Here is a 23,353-nt window from a genome sequence, read left to right on the forward strand (position 1 = left end):
TCCAATTTCTTTTGATGATATAAAACATAGCTGGAAAAAGCAGATAATTGACAGAACATTCTGTGTTCCCAGGCTTTATTTCATGTAATGCAATAGTGCCTAGATAAGGGACACCTCTCTTGTCTGTTGAATGTAACTGTTTCCTTGCTAATCTTCTGTCCAGTTGTTCTATCCATTATTGAAAGTGGAGTATTGCAGACCTCAACTATTATTGTTAAAGTATTTCTTCCTTCAATACTATAGGTTTTGCTTCATATATTTTAGAGCTCTGTTGGTAGGGGCATAGATGTTTATAATTGTTGCATATTTTTGATGAATTGACTTTTTATCATTATATAATGTCACTCTTTGTTTCTTGTAACAGTTTTTGCTTACAGTCTATTTTGTCTGATACTAGGATAGCCACTCTAGGTTACTGTTTGCATGCAATATGTTTTCCATCCTTTCACTTTTAACTTATTTGAGTCTTTGACTCTAAAGGAAGTCCCTTGTAGATAGTATATATTGTAGTTGGACCATGTTTTTTTTATCCATTCTGTCAAGGTCTGCCATTAATTGGAGAGTTGATCTATTTACATTAATGTAATTACTGCAAAGGAATCATTTACTTCTGCCATTTTGCTATTTGTTTTATGTGTGTCTTACATAGATTCTATTTCTCAATTCCTCTGTTACTGCCCTCTTTTGTGTTATATAGATATTTTCTTGTGTACTATTTTAATTCCCTTATCATCTCTTTTACTACATATATTTGAATTTTTAAAAATTATTCCCTGGGATTACAATTAACATCTTAATTTATAACAATCTAGTCTGTATTAATATCAACTTAGTTTTACTGGTATACAAAACTTTGTTCTTATGTAAATTCACCCCTTTTGTGTTGTTTTTGTTCTGTGTCAATCAGCCTAGATTTTTAACTATTGTGTTAGCAGTTGTTTTTTAAGTCAATTAGGAAAAATGAGGGGTTACAAACCAAAAGTTCACTAATAGTGACTTTTATATTTAACTACGTAGTCACCTTTCTGGAGTTCTTTGACAATTTTATTATTATCTATCTTGGTGTGGATCTCTTTGACTTTATCCTACTTGGAGTTAATTGAGCTTCTTGGATGTGTAGATTAATGTGTTTTATCAAACTGGGAAGTTTTAAGCCATTATTTCTTTAAATATTGTTTTGATTTTTTCCTCTCTCTTTGCTACTTCTGAGATTCCCATTATGTGTATGTTCCTACACTTGATGGTGTTTCACAGGTTTCTTAGGCTGTATTCATTTTTCTTTATTCTTTTTTTTCTTCTGTTTCTCAGACTAGATAATGTCAATGAGTTCATGTTCAACTTTGCTGATTATGCCTTCCCAAATATAATATTTAGCCACTTTATTGAATTTTTCATTTCAATTACTGTAATTTTCAACTCCAGAATTTCTGTTTGGTTACTTTTTTTTTTTTTTTGCCAAATAATTTCTATCACTACTGATATTCCCTGTTTAATGAGACATTGTTCTCATGGTTTCCTTCAGTACTTTGTGCATGATTTCCTTTAGCTCTTTAAACGAATGTTAAATAGTTGATTATCCAGTAAGCCCAGTATCTGGGCTTCCTCAAGGACAGTTTCTTTTAATTGATAATTTCCCTGTATGTAGGCCATACTTTCTTTTTTCTTTTGCATCCTGATTTTTTTTTTTTGAAACCTGGACATTTTGAATATTATAATGTAGCAACTCTGGAAATAAAACTCTCCCCCTCTATGTGGTTTGTTTTTGCTGCTCATTGTAGTAGTTATTTGTTTAGTAACCCTTCTGAACTAAGTTTTTGAAGTCTGTATTCTTTATTGTGTATGACCACTGAAGTTCCTGTTCTGCTAGCTAAGTGGTCAGCTAGAACGTGGACAGAGGTTTCCTTAAACACTCGTAATAAAACAAACAAATAACAACAAAATCTCCCAATCTTTGAAGATGGGCTCTGTTTGTTAGGTGCATGCATTCAACACTCAGGCAATTTACAACTCTGCCTCAGCCTTCACTTCCTGCTTGTGCAGAGTCTGATGGTTAGCCAGAGGTGAGACGTTTAGGGCCTTACCAGATCTTTCTTGAACATGCACCTAGCGCTGGGCATACACATGGTCTTCTGGATTCCCAGGAATATGTCAGAGCTTTTCAAAGTCCTGAAGATTCTCGTTCTCCAACCTTTCTTCCTAGTCTTTTTAATTAGTCTCTTGTTTGCCCCAACTGCTGCCTGGGCCTAAACACTAGGGACTAATACATATGCCTTTAAATGTTTCCAGCAACTGTCCCTCAAGGTAGCTTCCTCATCACTGGTAGAGTTCCAAGTTAGACAGGATAAAAGCAAGCTCTTTGAGATCCTCCAGGGAGCCGGTAGAAAAGTCAAAACAAACAACCACAAGAATAAGGTCCATTCTGCCCCCTCCAAGATTGCTACCTGTACTGAGAATGCAGGCTGTTGTTCAAGGCCACCCACTGAGATGGGAGTGGTTGATAGGACTAGATTAAATTATAATGCTACAAAGCTCTTTGACACAGATTCAGCTGTTTTTTCTTAGTTAAGTGTTCTCTGGTTGTTGCAAGCCTTTGCTTCGTTTCCAGGATTCCAAAAAGTTGATTCTTAAATTTTTTTGCTCTTCCTTGCTTTTGTGAAAGGACAGACTTTTGGGGTTCCTCTATTCCAATATTTTCCTCTTGAATATATCTATAACTTTTTAAATATCTTGCCTCCATATAAAATTATTCTTTTTACTTTTTTAACCTTAGGATTTCTTTGATAAGAAATGGCGACAAACTTCCATCTCAGGATCATTTGATTGTTCAAGAATATATTGAAAAGCCTTTCCTAATGGAAGGTTACAAGTTTGATTTACGAATTTATATTCTGGTAACATCATGTGATCCATTAAAAATATTTCTCTACCATGATGGACTTGTACGAATGGGAACAGAGAAGTACATTCCACCTAATGAGTCCAATTTGGTAAGTCATATCAAAAGAATGCAAGTTTTCATTCATTTGTTCAACATGTACTTTTTAAGCACCTATTATGCATAAAGATTGCATGAATCAAAATTCTTTTTCTCAGGTTTTCATGGTCTAGAAGAATCACATGTATATATAAAACTGCTTCTAATTTATAGGCAGCTTTGTGAAAATTAGAAAAAAGGGTGTCTGCTCTAAGCTGGCTAATTAGGAAAAGGTCCCCCCTCTAGATGCTGTGAGCACAAGGTTGGATTTCAGAACACACATCTGTATACAGTGGCTCTGTATAAAAATGACTATGAAATAAATAATAATAATATTTAATTGAGAAGTACATATAAAATGTTATGGATCTGAGTGTTGGGACAATTTGTGTTTGGCTCCTCATGGAGAAGGTGGCATTTGTATAAAAGATAGAGTGTAAACATGCAGAATGTGAGAGAAGGTACATGAAACAGAAAAAGCAAAAGTTATCATTAAGTAGAGTAATTAATTTCTGTTGGAATGAAAGAGAATTAAGGTTGTAAATTTACATTGACCAAATGTAAAGTCAAAACATAAATTAGCAGTTTCAATGTGCATTTTAAAGTCTATTAAATGGAGCTTTTTATAGATATTTTTCATTATGTTTCCTTTGTGCAACTGTAACTATTCATGAAAGTTATAACTGTAATTTATCATGAAATCATATCTGTAATTTATAATTTATGAAAGTCAAACTATAATTTAGTTAACCTCTAACCCTACTTTTAAACCTACTGATTATAGTAAAAATTACAATTAATTATTGTTTCCCAATATGTCAAAGGCCAGGTTATTGTTCTCCCCCAGTATTATGTATACAATTAACGCCATTAAGAGTGGTCATATTTTCAAAATTAAATAATAGCTGATCATAATTGTTCCTGTATTCAATAAACTGAGAAGTGTTATAAACTTAGCAAAGGAAGAATAAGGGAACTGTCAAATTTTTCATTGGAAAGGAAATTAAGAGAAAGAAACATCTCATTAAAGGTCATAAGGTGTAGATGTAGCCAATCACCAAGTAATGTTTGAACTCTACTACGTTCTAGGCATTGTGCTGGTTTTGGAAACACAGTGACCAAGACAGATACAGTGTTTGACCTCAGAGAAGCAAGTCTAGTGGGGAGTCAGAAAATAATATAAGCAATTATAATACCTGATGGTAAGTGTGATGGCCTAAGAAACTGAGGGTACTATGGCAGTGTTAGTAAATTGAGATCCGAATAATCAGGAGTTAGCCAGGTGGGTGGGGGTAGGGTGGAGCACCAGGCAAAAGAATGGCTCCGAAGTTGCATGTCTGGAGAAAGCAGAGAAGTTCAGTTCGGCTAAAGACCAGAGTAAGCAGGGGATGGCTGTTCAGAGATGAGGATGGAGGGTCCCAGAAGCCAGATCTTTCAAGGCTTCGTAGGCCATGTCTAGGATTTTGGAATTTAACTTAAGATGAAAGAAAACATTGAAAGGTTTTAAACAAAGGAAAAAAGGAATGAGACTTAAGTTTTAGGAAATCCGCCTGATCTGCAATGTGGGGAGTCTGACATGGGGGTAGTGATGGATGGGAAAGATGAGAGTAAGGGAGACAAGAGGCTGTGTCTGGTGTGACCACATATGAAAGGAAAAAGGATTTAAATTGAAATAATAGTAGTGGGGCTGGGCTCAGAATAAGAACATGAATTTGAGATACATTTAAGATAATGTGGATAACATTGGTATAATAATGGTTATAGGTTGGATTTGTAGAACGAGGGAAATCAAGAATAAAACTCAGATTTTTGGCTTGGACAGTGGGGTGGATGGGGCGTTATTCGCTATGAAAAGGGAATACAGGAGCTGTGAAAGATTTTGTGGAAAGCTGATGTGTTCAGTTTAAATGCCTGTAGAGCCTCCAAATGGATCTATTCTGTCAGCATTTGGATACACAGTATAGGTTTGAAGTTCAGAAGAGAGATCTAAGCTACAGGCATGATTTGACACTTGTCTGTTTATAGATTATAATTTAAGTAATGGAATGGGTAAGAGTAGATTATATAAGGCAGTAATGATGTTTTGATATTTTGATGTTTTGATATTTGAATAGGTAAGACTTGGAAGTTCTTTCAGGTGACGAAGTACTTTATTCTAATATCCTAAGTTATATAGTTTGCTTAAGTCCACTGGGTTAGGAAATGATACTGAGAGATTGGGAGAAAGGAAATGTAGCCTCCAGGTCTTACTCTGCTAAGTGCTATTGAAGCACATAAGCTCCTTACATTGGTTTTCACATATATAGATAAAGATGTTCTCCTACATGAGTGTCAATATCCCTCACATATATCTAAAACTTCATGATTAAATTCCTAGGTTGAGATATGAAAATAAAGTAAAATACAAAATTGTATGTAAAGTAAGACCACAATTATGTGAAAGACAAGTTTAAGAAGAAAAAACTAGAAAAAATAAACCAAATCGCTTTTGTTGGTTGTTATGGATGGCAGCTTGCTGCATTTTTTTTCCTTTTTTCTATTTCTAATTATTAAAATAATGAGCATGTATTTTTGAATGCACCATGTATTTCTGTAAGAATTAAATGTTCATAAACTACATATAGGGAGATTATATGACAGAGAATTTCAAACATTGAAATATATAATAAGCATTCGTTTTTTGCTACCAATGTAGTGGTCGGCCAATCCTTGAAAACCTTTGTATTAATATATACCAATTTATTATATTGAGCCTATATGCTGAAGAACGTGGTGGAGTATGGTTATATCATTTTCACCCTTGCAGGTTGCTATACCGTTCATAGCTGCCTTCACTTCTGTTTATGGCAAATGATTACCTGGAAGTGAATTATTTAGAAGGGGATCTTTGTCAAGGTAGATATGTGACTGTGAAATTTCCAGTCACACTTAACAAAGATAATGTTTTAAGAAAAATACAAAGTTCCATTACTTACTCACTTATTCACTAAAATAGCTAGTGTTTTTATTACTACCATTCTTAATTTTAAGAAATTCTTTCCAATTGTGGAGTTCCTCAAAAAAATTATTTTCTAACTGCATTTTTTTTAAAGTTAAAGATTTATATTTTGGGAACTAGGAAATGTTATAGTTTGATTAATTTCTTTTTTCTTAGATTAAGCACTGAAAATTAGGGAAGCAGAAGATTTATGCTCTTTCTTTTAAGTATTACTTAATTTAAAGCTTTTTCTGTTTCATAAGGATAGAGACTTTGTCTGTTTTGTTCATCTTTGTATCCACAGTGCCCAGCACAAATTCCTGCAGATAGTAGATGCTCCTTAAATATTGCTTAATGCATAAAAAAATAAATTTTTAATTAGTGGTAAGCACTTGGAATAATAAATGAGTAACTCAAATTATCATTTCTGTCTACTTGCTTCAAAGATTTCAATACTGTAGACCTAAGGAACTGCAGTGAAAATAAAATATGCCATGAATATAGTTAGTTATTAAGAAATGAAAATAATAATCATGTGTATGAAATGTATATTCATGTGATGCAACAATGCTATCCAAGGTAATCTTTAGGATCATGAGGTAGTTAGGAATTAAAGATAGACTTTATGAATGTTTATGCTGGTTTGATAAAGAGTCATTAGAGGTATATTAATTGACAATTATGAGAAGTGTTAAATTTTGGATTCTTTTTTAAGTTTATTTGAAGAAAATAGTATCATCAAACATAAGAATATAAAAAGACTAAAATGTAAGAGCCCCAGTGTAGAGCACTATACATTTACTGTTAATCATCTGGACATACGTACACTAGTAGGTGGTGTACTGTCTGCTGACTTTAAGAGCACTTTGTCTTGTTAAGGAGTTAAAGGGGCCTACCAATCAGTATGGGGGTGCAGAAGTTGTTTGGTTGTCCTGCTTCTTAGTTTATTTACTTGAGCTTTCATTTTTATTTTCTTTGAAAAGACATAGAATGATCTCTCAGAAAATTCCTTTCCCAAAACAAATTTGGGTGAAAACTGTAAGGGCCCCAAACATTAAATACAAACTAACAAAAACAAACTCAGAGCATTTTTCTTGCTTGATAGTATGTAGTTTCACATTTTAGTTACTCGCTATGTTCTTATTAATTTGGTACTTTTTTGTGGTAGATATATTTTGAATAATATATAAAATAACTCTGTAGAAGATTACATTCTCAATCCTTTTAAGGAAATGTGTCATTCTATTTAATTTGAATGTTTTCTAAATAACCATGAGATTGTCAATATGTATAGTTTAAACTTAAAATTTAGTTTTTGACTGCTGTCTGTTCTGTGAAAGTTCACAGTTCTACAATCTCCTAGGTGGTAACAACTTTGGTTCTCACTTGTTACAGACCCAGTTATATATGCATCTGACAAACTACTCGGTGAACAAGCATAATGAGCGTTTTGAACGGGATGAAACTGAAAATAAAGGCAGCAAACGTTCCATCAAATGGTTTACAGAATTCCTACAAGCAAATCAACATGATGTTGCTAAGTTTTGGAGTGATATTTCAGTAAGATTATTCCACAATTATGACTGTCTTTCCTCAGCATTAATTTAAAGCACCATCAAGCATTTTAAAATAAAGAACAGATTACATTAGATTGGGCAGATAAAGAATCTTTTCATGAAGGAAGTAGACTTGTGTTGAACCTTGATAAGTAGAATTTTTACTACTTGGGATGGAGAGAGGGGATTTTAGGTGGAGACCAAAGCATAAGTAAAGGCATAGAGGTACAAGAATCGTGACGCAGGTTGTCACATATGGTATGTGGGAGCTTTGTGAGGACTTATGGCTGAAAGGATATGTGGAGCCACATTTTAGGTTTGAAAAGCAAGACTTAACTTGGGAGGCAATAGGGATTCATTCAGTTTTTAATGGAGGAGAGTAATATGACCAAAAACTATTCATTTAAAAGATAAATCTGAAAATGGGTATAGTATGGATTAGACTGAAGACCAAGTGCAGGTGGACAGGGCATTTGGAGGTTCCTATAAGTAGTTTAATGAAAAGAATGACCTGAATTGAACCCCAGTAAAAGAGGTGATAATGACGTAAACATTGCGATTAACTGAATGCCCAGGATGGGGAAGAAGTATTCAGAGATCCCTCTGAAGTTTTAAACAGGAATTGTGGGAAAATGGGTATGGCATAATCTGAAATAGAGTAGGAAGGAATTTATTTTAAGAAGATGGAGAGATTGATTTTGAAGATGAAGGAAAAGAATTCTATAAATTTATTTGCTCATTTATTCATTCAATAAATGTTTATTGAAATAAGCCTGTCTCTGGTTGATAATTTGAAGATTTATAAGACACAGCTCCAGTCCTGAAAAAATTTACAGTCTAGTAGTAAAAAAACACACATAAATTGTTAATAAAATGCAATGGAACAAATACAACAACAGAGGCATGCATTGGATTCTGTGGGGATGGAGGAGAAGACCACATGTAGTGGCTTGGCATGGGTGGGGACAGGAGCAAAGGAGGAACTTCCTGGAGACACTGACACCTGAACTGAGGTTTTTAAGGTCTGCTAGGCTATGACGACGAGTTCCACATTAGATATGCTGAACTCGAAATGCCGTGTCAGGAAGAAAGGTCAAGCAGGCCATTAAAAGTGTGTCCAGGGTGCAGTCGATAACTAAAGCCATGGCAGTAAATGAGATTCTAAATGGCGAGGGTAAAAAGGGAAAAGTAAACAGGTGTGAGAAGATAACTTTGGTGAAGCAGACTCTTTATCAATCCTAGCAGAAGTATTAAAATGGTATTTAAAGTTACAGAAGAGTATGTGGTGAAAATTTATGATTAGGGCTGTACAATTCAATTTAACTTTCCTTTAGGGACGAATAATATATAATTTAAACAAATCTATCATGGAAGATGGCAATGAAAGTTCAAAGTTTGAACATGGTTCTCTCCTATTGGGAGGATCAGGGAGAGAAATCAGCATCACTATATAGCCATGCCCCATTTGGGATAGGGGTACATTCTGAGAAATGGGTAATTAGGCAGTTCTGCCCTTGTGCGAACATGGTAGTGCGCACTTACACGAACCTAGGTGGGATAGCCTGCTACACACCTAGGCTACAAACTTGTACAGGATGTTACTGTACTGAATACTGTAGGCAGTTGTAACACAATTATAATAATTTGTGTATCTAAACATATATCTAAACATAGAAAAGGTACAGTAAAAGTACAGTATTATAATCTTATGGGATCACCCTCATATATGCAGTCTGTCATTGACCTATGTTGTTACTTCACACATGACGGTATTTATCCTTTTGTTGATTAATCTTTTTACCTTACTATGCTGTATCACAAGGTGTAAATCCTAAGGTCCTCAGGTGTCAGGCAAGGAGTGAAGTGGTCTGAATAGAAGAAAATAGGTTGTGCTGGGAACTGTGGTCATTTGGAAAGCATAGGAGGTCTGAAAGGGGTGCCACCATTCAGCACCAGCCTATTGGTGCCACATGGTATTTTGACCCCAGTGTGTCTCATTCTTCTAATTGGTTGATAAATGATTTGTAAATTATATAAACAATATAAATGATTTGTAAATGTCAGCAATGGATTTAAAAATTTAAAAAATGTTTGTCACCAAAAATGTTTGTCATATATATTGGTCAGATGCCCACCAATTTGTTAACTTTCTATCATATCTTCCTGAGAGACTAAATACACCTAAATGAGAAATTTGATTACAACAATCCAGTGTGTATTTATTTATCCATTTATTTCCTTAAGGCCAATTTTGTGGAAATTCCAAAAACTATTCTAATAATGACAGTTTACTATCATAGTGGGTCAGAAGCATCAAAATGGTAAAATTCATTAATTTTTTGGATGGTAGTTCATTGATGGAAGATCATATCTGATGATGCTCGGATGATTTAATGAATTGGTCAATAGATCAGTGGGCTCAAGAAAGTTTTAGGTACCTTCTGGCATCTTTTTATGTCTTTGCCAATATTTTAACTTCCATGTGGGTTTGGTTCTTTGGGGAAGTCTTTGTGTAAAGGTGGAACCTGTTGGGCAGCCTTAGTGAGGAACGTACAAAGAGAATCAAGAGAAAAATAAGCATCGTTAGCTTTACACACATTGGTTTGAAGTGGTACTTTCCCCACACAATTGAATTAAGAGAAGGTATATAAGCAAGACTAATACTAATGAGAGGTTATGGAAATTAACTTTTCCGGAGCCTTAAGTATAAATTTTAGATATGACCCAAATATGGCCAATGTAGACCTGTTAAGCTCTGACGCATTTTGTAGTCTTGGCTATAAATGGATAAATCTTGCATCATTCTTGGCTGTGTTCAAATGTATATTAATAATCTATAAATAACCAGCTAAATAACAATAATCTTCTAACTTTATCAAGTATTTTATTATAAATATCTTGTCAAGTTTTCTGCATTTATGTAATTATCTGAAAATTTCCTTTCTTTATTAGGAACAAGTATACTTTATATAGATAACTGTTTAAGGTGCATCAGTGGGATAATATAAAAAGAATGACAGGAGGAGTTGGAGAAGGCAATTAAGCAGTAACTTTTTATCTTAATGTCTTAGTTTATAAATTCCATTACTTTAACTTAGGACTTTTTTTTTTCAGTGACCTCTTTTAGAGGTAATTTCCCTAAAAAGTAACTATCAATGTATGAAAACTAACATTCATCAATACCCTCTGTGAAAAACAGAGCTGTGTGCTTTTGTGGTGGTCAAGAATGAATAAGAAATCAATAGAAAATCAGGCCATGGAGATTAAAAATAAGTACAATCACTCAAAAAACTTCCTCTACTGGCCGGGCGCGGTGGCTCACGCCTGTAATCCTAGCTCTCTGGGAGGCCGAGGCGGGCGGATTGTTTGAGCTCAGGAGTTCGAAACCAGCCTGAGCAAGAGCGAGACCCCGTCTCTACTAAAAATAGAAAGAAATTAATTGGACAACTAAAAATATATAGAAAAATTAGACGGGCATGGTGACGCATGCCTGTAGTCCCAGCTACTTGGGAGGCTGAGGCAGGAGGATCACTTGAGCCCAGGAGTTTGAGGTTGCTGTGAGCTAGGATGACGCCACGGCACTCACTCTAGCCCGGGCAAAAGAGTGAGACTCTGTCTCAAAAAAAAAAAAAAAAAAAAAAAAAAAAAACTTCCTCTACTGAATGCTTTTTATATACTTAAGGTATAAATCTACAAATCATATTTCAAAGCAGTGACACTATGTTGGAAATTCTCAAAAGCTGTAGCAGAATTTCATTTGTGTTAGGTTGTATTGCTCTTGTTTTTCACATCCACTTGCAATCTTGCCTGTACAGCTTAAAAGTGTGGTGTTTTCTATGTAGCAAAAACATAGGTTTGTAATTCAGGGTCAATTAATATTCACTTTTCCCCTTCAACCTGACTTGTTTCACACAGATACTTATTAGTTAAACTTTTTCCTACTTTCAAGTGGTTTCAGTAATATTTCCAAAGATTATATGAAGTCACTTTTTGTTTTTTATATGCTATGGTGTTATCATGAATTTGTTAACTCGAACAAAAGTACCTGAGAACAACCTCTCATGGGATCTCTGATACTTATCCCCAAATGTGAACTGGGCTGTGGTTCTGGGTAACAATGTTAACTTCGTTTTCCCCTTTTGTTCCCCATATAATAAATATTGTTCCCACCAGATAGTGGAATGTTGGTGTCTGACTTGACATATGAGGTGGAATTCTAGAGGAGTGATAGAATAACAATAACATTAAGTTAATGTTAAGTAGCTAATACTTACTGTAGGCATACTGTGATCTAGGCACTATGCTAAGAGTGTTACTTGGAATCTCATTTTGTTCTTACATCAACCTTTTTTGCAGTTTATATTTAGCAAAAATAAGACTCACAAACTTTAAGCAACATGACCGAGGTTGCACAGCTAGAAATTATCAAAGCCAAGAATAAACCCAGGAAGTCTGACTTTAGAGCCAAGTTCGTAGCTGCCCTTCTGTATTGCCTATACCTGTGGAGAGGCAGTTAAAATGACAATACATTCAAAGTGAAAACCAGTGAGACAGCTTTTCCAGAATCCATAGCTTGTTCTCAAACTTAAGTAAAACGACTTTTTTTATTAGCGTTGACAACTCACCCTAGTAGTATTATGCGCTTCCTCACAGAAAATGTTGGTAACCAGTTCTTTAATTGGCAATACTCTTCTCAGATAAACCTTATGAACTACAAAATCATCACTGTACGAAAAAACTCTCATAGATTTTATCTTCCTAGCTCTTTCGGCCTTTGTCTAAGTGGAGACTCTATACTGTTCTTTGTGAAATAATTTACTGTCCTTGGAATGTGCCTTTCCTATCACCCCCATCCCCTTTTGTATGGGGTTAGCATATGCTCCAACTCTTATTTAACAAGGAGAAGCCATATTTACCAACTTTTATTTTACTTATTTGTTTCCAGATATTTTTGAACATCTCTTAAATGCCAGACACTATTGTAGGCACTGGTAATGGGATTGTAAATAAGACAGACAAGGACCCTGCTCTAACGAAAAAAGAAAAATATCAGCTGTTTGTAGCAGTGTGTAGTGATACAGTAAGAAATGATGGAGGCCGGGCGCGGTGGCTCACGCTCGTAATCCTAGCTCTCTGGGAGGCCGAGGCGGGCGGATCGTTCGAGCTCAGGAGTTCGAAACCAGCCTGAACAAGAGCGAGACCCCCGTCTCTACTAAAATTAGAAAGAAATTAATCGGACAACTAAAAATATATATAAAAAATTAGCCGGGCATGGTGGCGCATGCCTGTAGTCCCAGCTACTTGGGAGGCTGAGGCAGAAGGATCGCTTGAGCCCAGGAGTTTGAGGTTGCTGTGAGCTAGGATGACGCCACGGCACTCTAGCCAGGGCAACACAGTGAGACTCTGTCTAAAAAAAAAAAAAAAAAAAAGAAATGATGGGGGTCGGGGAAGGCCTCTCTGAATATCAAAAAGCCAGACATGGCAATATAGGGGAACGGGTGTTCCAGTAAGAAGGAACAGCTAGTGCAAAGGTCCTAAGGTAGGAGGAAGTGCCACTTACTTGAGGAACCCAAAGCAAGCAAGCACTACTGGAGCGTAGTGGGCACGGGAGAGTGAAGAATGAAGCCAGAGCAGTGGCAGGGCCAGAAGCCACAGAGCTTAGTAAACCTGGCCAGGGTGCTGGTGTGTAGGCCCTGGTCATATTTGCACACATGTAAATGAAATACAAAGAAATAAGACATTTTCACCTCTTTTATCACAATCTTTATAGGAACTGGTGGTAAAGACTCTGATTGTAGCAGAACCTCATGTCTTGCATGCATATCGAATGTGCAGACCTGGCCAACCTCCAGGAAGTGAAAGTGTATGCTTTGAAGTCCTGGGATTTGATATTTTGCTCGACAGAAAACTAAAGCCATGGCTTCTGGAGGTAAGGCATTCTTTAAGAAGAAAGAGACTGTGTCACTGTTGTAGTGTATTAAAAGAAGTGTTTTTTAAATGTGTACTTGACCCAGTTGTTCCATTGACTGACCAGAATGAGGCCTGAATGGAGGATGTGGGAAGTAGAGAATAAAAATGCAGGGAATAGAACAGTTCTAAGAATGAATCAATATATGTTTGACATTACTTTTACCAAATTAGCATTGAATGAAGTTCTAGGCCAGGAATTTTGAATGTAAGTGTGGAGCTGCTTTTATTGATTTGTTGCTTACTTGCTCTACTATTTTCTCAACCTCTTGGCTTGTACGACTTCATGAGTTCTGGAGATTGTCTCCCCCATGTGTGGGAACCTGGGCCTCAAGACGTTGCCTCCAGTGTGTCTCCCTTTCACATTCAGGCTCCAATTGGTTCCTTAGTCAGTGTTCAGTATTCAGTATCCAGCACTGCGAGTGGCACAAACTACGCCTGGGGCTCCCCCCATGTGCAGCCTGTCAACTGTATGCCTTCCGGTTTGCTACCAGTCTCTGGTACGATGAGAGTTATCATCACTTTTCTTTGATTTTATATAAAATATCACTTAATGAATGCGGAATAATATAAAGGAGAAAATAAATATTATCTGTTTAAGATTTTTATATTTTTTCCTGCCATATTTATACTTCCAGTCGTATTTACATTTATGTTAGCCAGAAGAAACCTTAGAACTCATGTCTGGATCCCCTCCAGCAATTCCCTCCAAGCTCTGTGTTCTGTGATCATAGAACCTTCCCATGGCCACTGAGATACTGTGCTTAGGAAACTTTATCAGAAACATAGCACATATCTCAACAGTGTTTACTGAATCTTTACATTTTAAGGAATTGCTATAGCAGATGTAATTAACAACTACTTTTCGTTTTAAATTGAAGTGAAATTTAGAAATTGGAAGTTGCGTCTGTATTATCAAGGTTTGCATAAGCAAATTAAATGAGCGATAGGTGAGATAAAGATATCCAAAATATAATTTTTAGGACTATACACTCTTCCAATTTGAGGGCCAAAGATTTTGTGTGTATGTACCTGTGTGGGGTGTGTGTGTGTGTTTGTGTTCATCTACTTTGAGCAAATAGTGTGTATTCTATCTCCAAATAAATGTATTAATAGTTCTCTCTTTTGGGTGTTCAAATTTTGCTCCAGCCTGAGTCTTAGAGATAACATAAATGTGAGGAGTTTTGCTTATCCATTGCTTCCTGCATTCCTTGCATATGAGAACACTTGACTGTGCACTATAGACTCTTCATCTTACTAAGGCCTGAAATTTTCCTCCTTAGATTTATTACTTTTTCTGCAGTAATCTTTTCCTGTTCTTAGCTGTGTTTTCTTGCACCCCTATTACTTGTCTTTTCTCAGTGATGGGGTGGGGAAGAAGTAAAGGCACATGCATAAAGAGGATAGTAGGGAATGATGACTTTATCAATATCTTACTTACCTTTTTTTAAAAAAAGCATTTGATTTATTGGAGCTTCCATTAGCTTGCTGAATCAGATTGACTGAATGGTTGAATTCTGAATTTTTTTAAAAAGGCTCAAAATGCCATTGTTTTCATGAATGTTTCTTCATTCTTTATTCTCTCCTTCATCGTTTCCAGATCAATCAGAACCATTAAAAATCCATAGTAACAAACGCCTATGAATAATGAACACTTATTATATTAAAACAGGTCAAAGAACCTTATTTAGATCTTGCTTTGTATTTTGCTCTGAGCTGAAATTGTAGAGGGTCTAATACACGTTGTTCAAAACCTTTTGGCGCCATCAAGTGGAATAAAGTAGAAAGTGCTTCTGAGAATGTGAAACTTAGTTAACTACAATAATTTCAGGTGATGATTGTTAGTGGCAAAATTACCGAAATTTTCAAAAATAGAAAACATTTTTAGTGAAAAACACAGAAATTTGGTAAAGTATGAATATACTACCAATATTTTAAGTACCCTTAAATTAAACAAGGACCAGTACTAAGTTACAGTTATTGTGCTGGGTGGTGGGGATACAAGAAGAATAAGACAAGAATACTTGCCCTGGACTAGTGGTTATTCAGATGTGTGTTTTATGGTAATAATTATAAATATTAGTAGGAAAACATGGAAGTAGCACAAAAATAATAGCATGATTAATCCGTGCACATGTGTGTATTTTAGAGTTAAAAAAAAAAATTTTGCAGAAACAACACCTGAACAGAGTTTTTAGGGCTGTAGAAGGTGGGATAGGGGCTAGGGGCTGGCAGAGATAAGGTAGGGGTAGGGGAAGGCCATGGGGCAGAGGGAACAGCACTTTCTTAGGCGCATATAATCTATTATGCATACTTTGATATGTGCACAAAACAATTGTGCTTGTTTTGCCAAAACTACTGTTTTGAAAAGTTAATAATAGTATTCACTGATTTAAATATTTTCTAATAATTTTCATTTTTGCTTGCATTACAAACTACTGAATTTTAAGATTCTAACATCTGCTGGGTTTTATTTGTTTTAGAATCAGGGTAGGAAATGAGAACCAAAGAAACTAGCAACATTGCGGAGGGGAATTTTGGCTGTGTAGAACATTGTTTAACTTTTAGTATCTTCTGGCAGCCATCTGTGGTTCTTCATTTATTTTTTTCTTTACCTTTCTCATAAAATTTTTTAAAAAAGCAAGAACAACCTTCAATGATAACCTAAATTGAAAAAAGTTTTTCTGCATTTCTACATACTGATTTATCTTATGTGGGTACATTTCTTCATAGATCAATTTCTTTTACAGTAGAGGGAAGAATTTGAAATAAGTAAGAAGAAAGAGAGAGAGAGAGGTTGTTTTATACTAAGATCTCAGTACCATCCTGGAGGAGAGATACGCCTGGCAGAATTCCAGACCGCAATTTGGAATAGAACCCCTAAGGAATTCTGTAAAGATAGATAACATTCCAGTGAACCACTTAATCATCAGCTCCTAAATGTCTGGCTTATTATACGTCTTGTCACATGTAGCAGCAAAACTATCTATTACAAATTCCAGAGATGTGAATCAGTATGGTCACATTTTTTGCATATTACTTTACACTTTCACTGCACTTGTAAGGGGAAGTGCTTTAGAGCTTTAAAGTAACAGATTAATAAACTCCCTTTCTCCTATTGACCCAGAATAAATGTGGGTTCTTGCAACTTTCAAGCTATTTTCCTCTCTGTGAGACTGCATCAGAAAGACAGGAGTATGTCCATCACCTTCTAAATCAGAAATCGACAAAGGAGTCAAAATACAACATGACATATCTCTATAAAAGGAGTACCATGCATCCATCGAAATGATGGCATGATGAAAGATTTTCATGGTACATTGTTAAGAGAAAAACTTGGATTATAAAATAAAGTATGATTAATATAGACATGCATTTGAAAGGTAAAGTGAATATTTTATATATGTACACATAGAAAATATCTGGAATAGTATTTAACAAATGGTTAGCAATACACTAAAGTAAGTGGGATTACAGGTAATCTCTTGTTGTTTTTTGCTTCTTTTTACTAATGATTTTGCAGTGAATTTATGACACGATTCCAATTGGAGACCTTGTATTCCTGGATGGTTTCTTGAGTATAAAGTGGTATTTGCTCAGGTGTCAGCTGTAGAATGCATGCTATCAGTTGTTTTGTCTCTTGTGATGGTGGATTTGTATAATGAAGTCTAGTAGCACACTTGTTTTTGGCAATAGCCTAAGGGGTTAGTTGGTGGTCAAGAAGCTAAGCTGTAGTTTTTATCTCAGCAGTGTTCTAACCCACTGATTTAATTGATTAAGTAATTTTCTTAAACATCTGGTATTCGCTATATTTTCATAACAACAACAAAACGTAACAACAACAAAGACAAAAACAAAAACTCCAGCTCTTGAAGTGGTAGAGTATTTTATAGTGGATTTCAGGGTATATTCCCTGAATGGTATCTTCTGAGCAATGTAGTCAATTCCTTTTGAAATGAAAATTGAGGAATTATTATTTGAGCCACGTAGAGAGAAACAAAATTCATTTTTTAGGCAGCAATAGATGAATTCATCAGAAAGATCTGAGACAGTGAAAAGAGGGCACTGATAATATCTATATTTTAAATATACACATGTATAGAATTATTACTATTTAATATATTGGCTGCATGAATATCACTTACTATTACCTTTTTCTCAAGATAAGTCACTTTTAACTTCCCTAAATTGAAAACCTAGAGTGCATGGGGTGATGGGTTGGAGAGAGTGGAGAGGAGCGAGAGGCCAGATAAGGCTGGCAGTGCAGACCCTGAACTAAGGCAGCAGGGGAAGGAGATGGTGGTGCTAACAGTCAGCTCCTTGCAATTCCTTGGCCTAGGGTGATGGGGAACGGAGTTGGGGAGCGGTAACTGGGCCGTGCAAAGCTTTGAGACTTATTGTGGAGTCCTGTTGACTAAAGATCTCATGTTAGATTAACAAATATGTATTGAATATTTATTGACCTTCCAACATTTTGCTACGCTCATTGTTTTCTTTGTAAATTTCAGATTAATCGGGCCCCGAGCTTTGGAACTGATCAGAAAATAGACTATGATGTAAAACGGGGAGTGTTGCTAAATGCACTAAAGCTACTAAACATCAGGTAAAGTATTTCCTCCATCTTTTGGAATTTTTTCTCCACATTTGGTATAGATGAATCATTTGTACATGAAGTTGGCTTTTGTGATCTTTTGTATTTTTATGTTCTATATTTTTAATTTCTTGATTCCATTCTTTAAACCCATATAGGTTTTTTTAGAAAAATACCTTTTCCCCTTTTCCTGTACATTGCTTTTCCTGCTTCCTATTTAATACTTTGTACCTGCAGTAAATGTGATTAAATTACAGTGTTGGCATAATTATTTAATATAGAGTATGAGGTTGCATTGGAGAATATTTTAGGAGACCCTCTAAATTGTCTTCCTCATCTTACAAGAAGAAACTAAAGCACTAGGAAGTCATTCAGGAAAATAAAAAGTCTGAATTATGGATATCTTACCTTTCTGTCCAAAGGTCTTCCCACTATATCATGCTGCTTGCATAAGCAAAAAAGAGAGGCACTTGTTCAGTGAGGATTAACTTTCCCATTGAAAAGTATAGACAGAGAGGCAAGTAAAATTTAAGAGAAGACTTGGTTGGTGTGGGTGGAGGGCTGGTTGCAGTGCATGAATTTCAAATATTTGAAATGCTATTATTTGGGAAAAGCTTTTGGCTCATTATGAAAGAAAGTTTTTAGTCCTTTAACTGAACTGCTTCATGAAATAGTAAGTTCTCTGTCATTAGAAGTGCTAAAACAGAGCTTAGGATGTTGAATTAAAGGAACGCAGGTCATTTAAACTCAGAGATTCTATGATTTTAATTTATTCTAATTGTCACTGAAGAGCTCTAGAAGAGTTATGGGATGCTTCCAAGCACTTTTTTAATTTAAGATGTTTCCAAGCATTTAGCAGGCACCTAATCAAGAAGTAGCTTTATGTGGGCAGCACAATTAAAAAAAAAGATGGACGTACAAACCTGTTCAGAAATTTTCTTATGGCCTCTTCTTTTGCCTGATGAAAGATTGACTTGTGTAAATTCTGCTTATATTTCAATTATCCTAAAAGAAATGAGTAGAAAGGAAGGAGGTGTAGAGTGAGGATTTTTTTGTTTACCTTATACAAGTGCATTAGGTATTTTAGATTATTTAAACAATACGTATACCAGACATTTTTTTTTTGTATACAAGTTTACTATTATTGTTTAAGTAAGCCTTGTGCTTAGTTTTTTGTTTTCTTTGTTTTGTTTTTTGGCATGTCTTTTGACTTTGCCAATGATGATACCAATTCAGAACATTATGTGTGGGTGTTTTTGGTCTTTTTAAAAGTGAGGTATATACAGTCTAAGCAGTCAGAAATTTCACAGAAATTTCAGTGAAATTCATAGTCAGAAATAACACCAGCCCGTGTTTTAGACTTGAGTTTCAGCTAAGTCTGTGATGGGCACATCATGGGAACATAAGAAAGAAATAAGAACACGAGGAAAATTCTTTCCATTTATTAAATATTATAGGATTAATTTTCATATGGACTTTTAATTTTATATAGAACAAATTGTTCTGTGATTCCAGAAACCCCCTATTTACATTTATTTTAATCAGACTATTGGAATGGTCTTTTTTTCATTATCTTTCTGCTTGGGAACCTAAGTATTTAATAGATTTCTATTACCAACATCCAGCCTAAGCTTCTTTCATAATGTAACTTGACCTTACTTAGCTCTTCCATCTTATTTCCTATTTCTCTCCCACCCAAACTGTTTTAGTTAGGCTGATTATCTCATTATTTTTCCCACACAGCTTGCCCATTCGTAGTGATGATGTATTCTGTTCCCTAGCCTGAATGTCTTTCCTTACTGCCTGTGACTCAAATCCCATCTTTTATTATGATATCTTCCTTTTGGTCCAGATTAATCTTTCCTTTCTTTGAGCTCCAGAAGGAATTATAGTCTGCATTGTACGTGGCTTATCACTTTGTTTATTCTCTTACCCTCTGTGCTGTTTTTCCTGGGCATGGCTGATTTTTCTTTTCAGTTTGAAAGAAGTTGAAAGAAGCTCCTTGAAGACTATATACTTTTGTATTCTTCACAATTCTTAGTACAGTACTTTGCTGATGGTATGGCTCCATGTATACCTCCAAGATCATTTTGTAAACATGTGCTTTTATTCTCAAGGACATTTGGAAGAATATAGATTGCTCAGGATGTTCCATCACAACTGCTGTGAATGAGGAACCTCACATGGAGCGGATTAGAATTGATTCCTTTGTGCTTGGATGGCAGATACGATTTGAGTTCAGATTCAAGTAATTTTTTGAAAAATTAGGCTTGGGGTCTTCAGAGACAAGAGAGCATGAAAGGGGCTATATGTAGAACAAGTAAGAGTTCTTTTTTACTGTAATAAAAGGAAAATCCAATTATTTTGTGGTGGTATTCCTGGGTTGATAAGAAGAGTCTTTTTCCTCTGTAAGTATTCTATTACAATCATCAGAATAGAGTCTAGAAAAGACATTCACAGTCCCATGAGTCCCTAGGTCTGAAAGACTTTTTAATTAGATTAGATTAAATTAAATTACCTTTCCCTTATTTAGAACTGATTCATGAACTACAGGCTTGCAGCATTTAATGCTACCCTGCCCTTGAACATTTATCCTTGCTGGCCTTCTCTGACACTAGTCTCTGGGTCACTAGTCACTTAACTTTGGTAATTCTTCTGTCTGCTTCTGTGGTTTCTCTTACTTTCTGTTCTTACTGTGTTCTTGCCTCAGCCCTCTTTTCTCCTATGTCAATCTCATTCACTTTTGTGGCATCATTTATAAGTCTGATCCTGGAGTCCCTAATCTATATGTGAATGTAATGAGGTCTAGTCTGGGGTGCCTCTCACTATCTCTGACCCACTCTGGAACCCTACTCCTGCGTTTACAACTCTCTGATGACCATGGGCACTGGATGCTTCTTTTCTAGTAAGTGCTCAATAAACACACAGTGAATGAGTGAGCAAGCCAGCAGGTAAATAAGTGAATGAATGGATGAAAGTTCTGATGACACTTAATTTCACTATGACCAAAGTTGAATTATTTTCTCCTTCAATCATGTTTTCTGCTGGGCTTATCACCTTTTCTCTGCTAACAATAGCAAATATCTTCCACCCACAAAGTGTAAATCTAATAATTCATATGTATTTACTGTATTTACGAGATACTAAAAGGAGATACAAAAATAAATAAAATTCCTCCTCAAGTAGTTCAGTTATTAAGAGGGAAATATATATGCTCATAGTATGATACAATGATAATCACACGAACCTAGTTTTCTATTTTTCTTTACTTTGCTAGTTAATGGCAACACCATCCACATAAAAGACCAGGCTAGAATACTGGGAGTTATCCTTAACTCCTTTTATTACCAATCAATCAAATTGTCAAAGTGATTTATGACTATCACTTAATTTCTTCTTTTCATCGCCAACTTATCTCCCTCCTGGACTATTTTATTGGCTTTCTTCCTGCTTCTAGCACTAATCTCCACCCCATTTTGCAGCTTCTGTTGCTCTGTTGCTCTGTGAATCACTCAACAAGCATTTACTGAGTGTCCACTAATGCTGCAGTAGATACTTGGAATTCAAAGCCTCCCATGATTTCTAGGTTTCTAGCTTGGATGACTTGTTTGATAATGTGCCATCCAATGAGATAAAGACTATAGGAGAGAGAGAGAGGCTTAGTGGAGTAAGTGATAGGGCAAGGTAGAAAGAAAGAGAGATTGCATGTGGAAATGTCTACTCCTCATTTGTTTGTGAGCAGGAATACATTCATGGCATGCTACATTAAAAAAGGAGTTCTCAGGGCTGCCAACCTTACAGTAGAGGTTGAGTGATAGTATATTTCTCCTACTGAAAAAAAAAAAAGAAAGACGTGATTCAGTTTTAAACATGCTAATTTTGAGGGGCTTTGAGAAAATGTTAAATGGAAAATTTGATATACAGAGCCCCAGGAGATAGAGATATCTATTTGATTGACATCTGTGTATAGATTGCAGTTGAATCTAATGAATGAGATCACACAGTTGTAGTGCATATTTTTTTTTTTTTATTTTTTTTATTTCAGCAAATTATGGGTGTACATACGTTTAGGTTACGTGTGTTGCCCTTGGTTCCCCCCCCCCCCCACCGAAGTCCGTGTTTCAAATGTAGTGCATATTTTGAGAAGATGGGCCAGGACAGAGCCCCGAGGGGTGCCAACATTTGAAGAGAGATTTATAAACTCCGATATGCTGATCAGATTGTTTCCACACTGCCAGATACAGTTTAAACTCCCTTACATTACATACAAGGCACTTTTTGATCTTTAGATTATATACAAGACACTTTTGATGTGGCCCTTGCATCTCTCTCCAACCTTATCACTTCTTGTTCTTCTTTTTTCTCTGCCTTGGAATTGATTTTTCTAAGAACTTTTTGTGGTGCTGTTTCACATTTATGTGCCTTTGCACTTGTTCTCATTTAAATATTCATTCACCTTTGTCCCTTTGGTATATGTCAACTCAGTTTTTTTTGAATTGTGATAAAATACACTTAACATAAAATTTACCATTTTAACCATTTTTAAGTGTATTTAAGGGGCAATGACATTAAGTACATTCACACTGTTGTGCAACTGTCACTACCATCGATCTCCAGAACTCTTTTCATCCTGTAAAACTGGAATTCCATACCCATTAGACATTAACCTCATTCCCCTCTTGCCTAGTCCCTGACAACCACCATTATACTCCCTGTCTCTACAATTTGAGTGCCTTACTCTAAGTATCTCGTAGAAATGGAATCACATATATTTGTTGTTTTGTTATGGGCTTATTTCACTTAGCATAATGTCTTCAAGTTGGTCCATTTTCTAACATGTGTCAGAATTCCCTTCCTTTTTAAGGCTGAATAACATTCCATTGTATGTACATGTATACCACATTTTTGTCAACTCATTCTTAAAACCTAGCCTAAGCCTGTCTTTCTATTTGAAACCTTTGCCAACGCAAAGTGATTTTCTTCTTCCCTTGTGCTACCACCATATTTACCATCACATTTTAAATAGCACTCACTGTACCCTACATAGTTATTTATATGCTGTTGCCTCCAGACTGGCAGCTACTTGAGAGCAATGGCCCTGTCTGATTCTCTTTGTGTCCGCAGGGCCATATCGAGAACTAGAATATAGTGAGTAATAAATAAAATTTATATTGAAGACAATGTGGGGGGGAGGGCACTTCATTCAACTGCTTGTAGAAAGATAAGGAAGTGAGATAAAGCAAAGCATGTTCATAGAATTTCCAATGGTTCCATATTATTGGAACACA

The 23,353-nt window shown here is 35.6% G+C and overlaps 1 protein-coding gene across 1 annotated transcript in view; it reads left to right on the forward strand.

Annotated features, from left to right (window-relative positions):
* TTLL7 (tubulin tyrosine ligase-like family member 7) overlaps window positions 1–23,353 on the forward strand; it is a 77,842-nt gene that overhangs the window by 9,748 nt on the left and 44,741 nt on the right. The window contains exons 6-9 of the mRNA XM_012661044.1: window positions 2,771–2,987; window positions 7,347–7,511; window positions 13,278–13,436; window positions 17,983–18,077. Of these exons, the coding sequence (XP_012516498.1) occupies window positions 2,771–2,987; window positions 7,347–7,511; window positions 13,278–13,436; window positions 17,983–18,077 (636 nt within the window). The remainder of the gene's footprint in view (window positions 1–2,770; window positions 2,988–7,346; window positions 7,512–13,277; window positions 13,437–17,982; window positions 18,078–23,353) is intronic.

Source organism: Propithecus coquereli, unplaced genomic scaffold, assembly GCF_000956105.1.
Source record: "Propithecus coquereli isolate 6110/MARCELLA unplaced genomic scaffold, Pcoq_1.0 Scaffold7, whole genome shotgun sequence".
Lineage (NCBI taxonomy): Eukaryota > Metazoa > Chordata > Mammalia > Primates > Indriidae > Propithecus > Propithecus coquereli.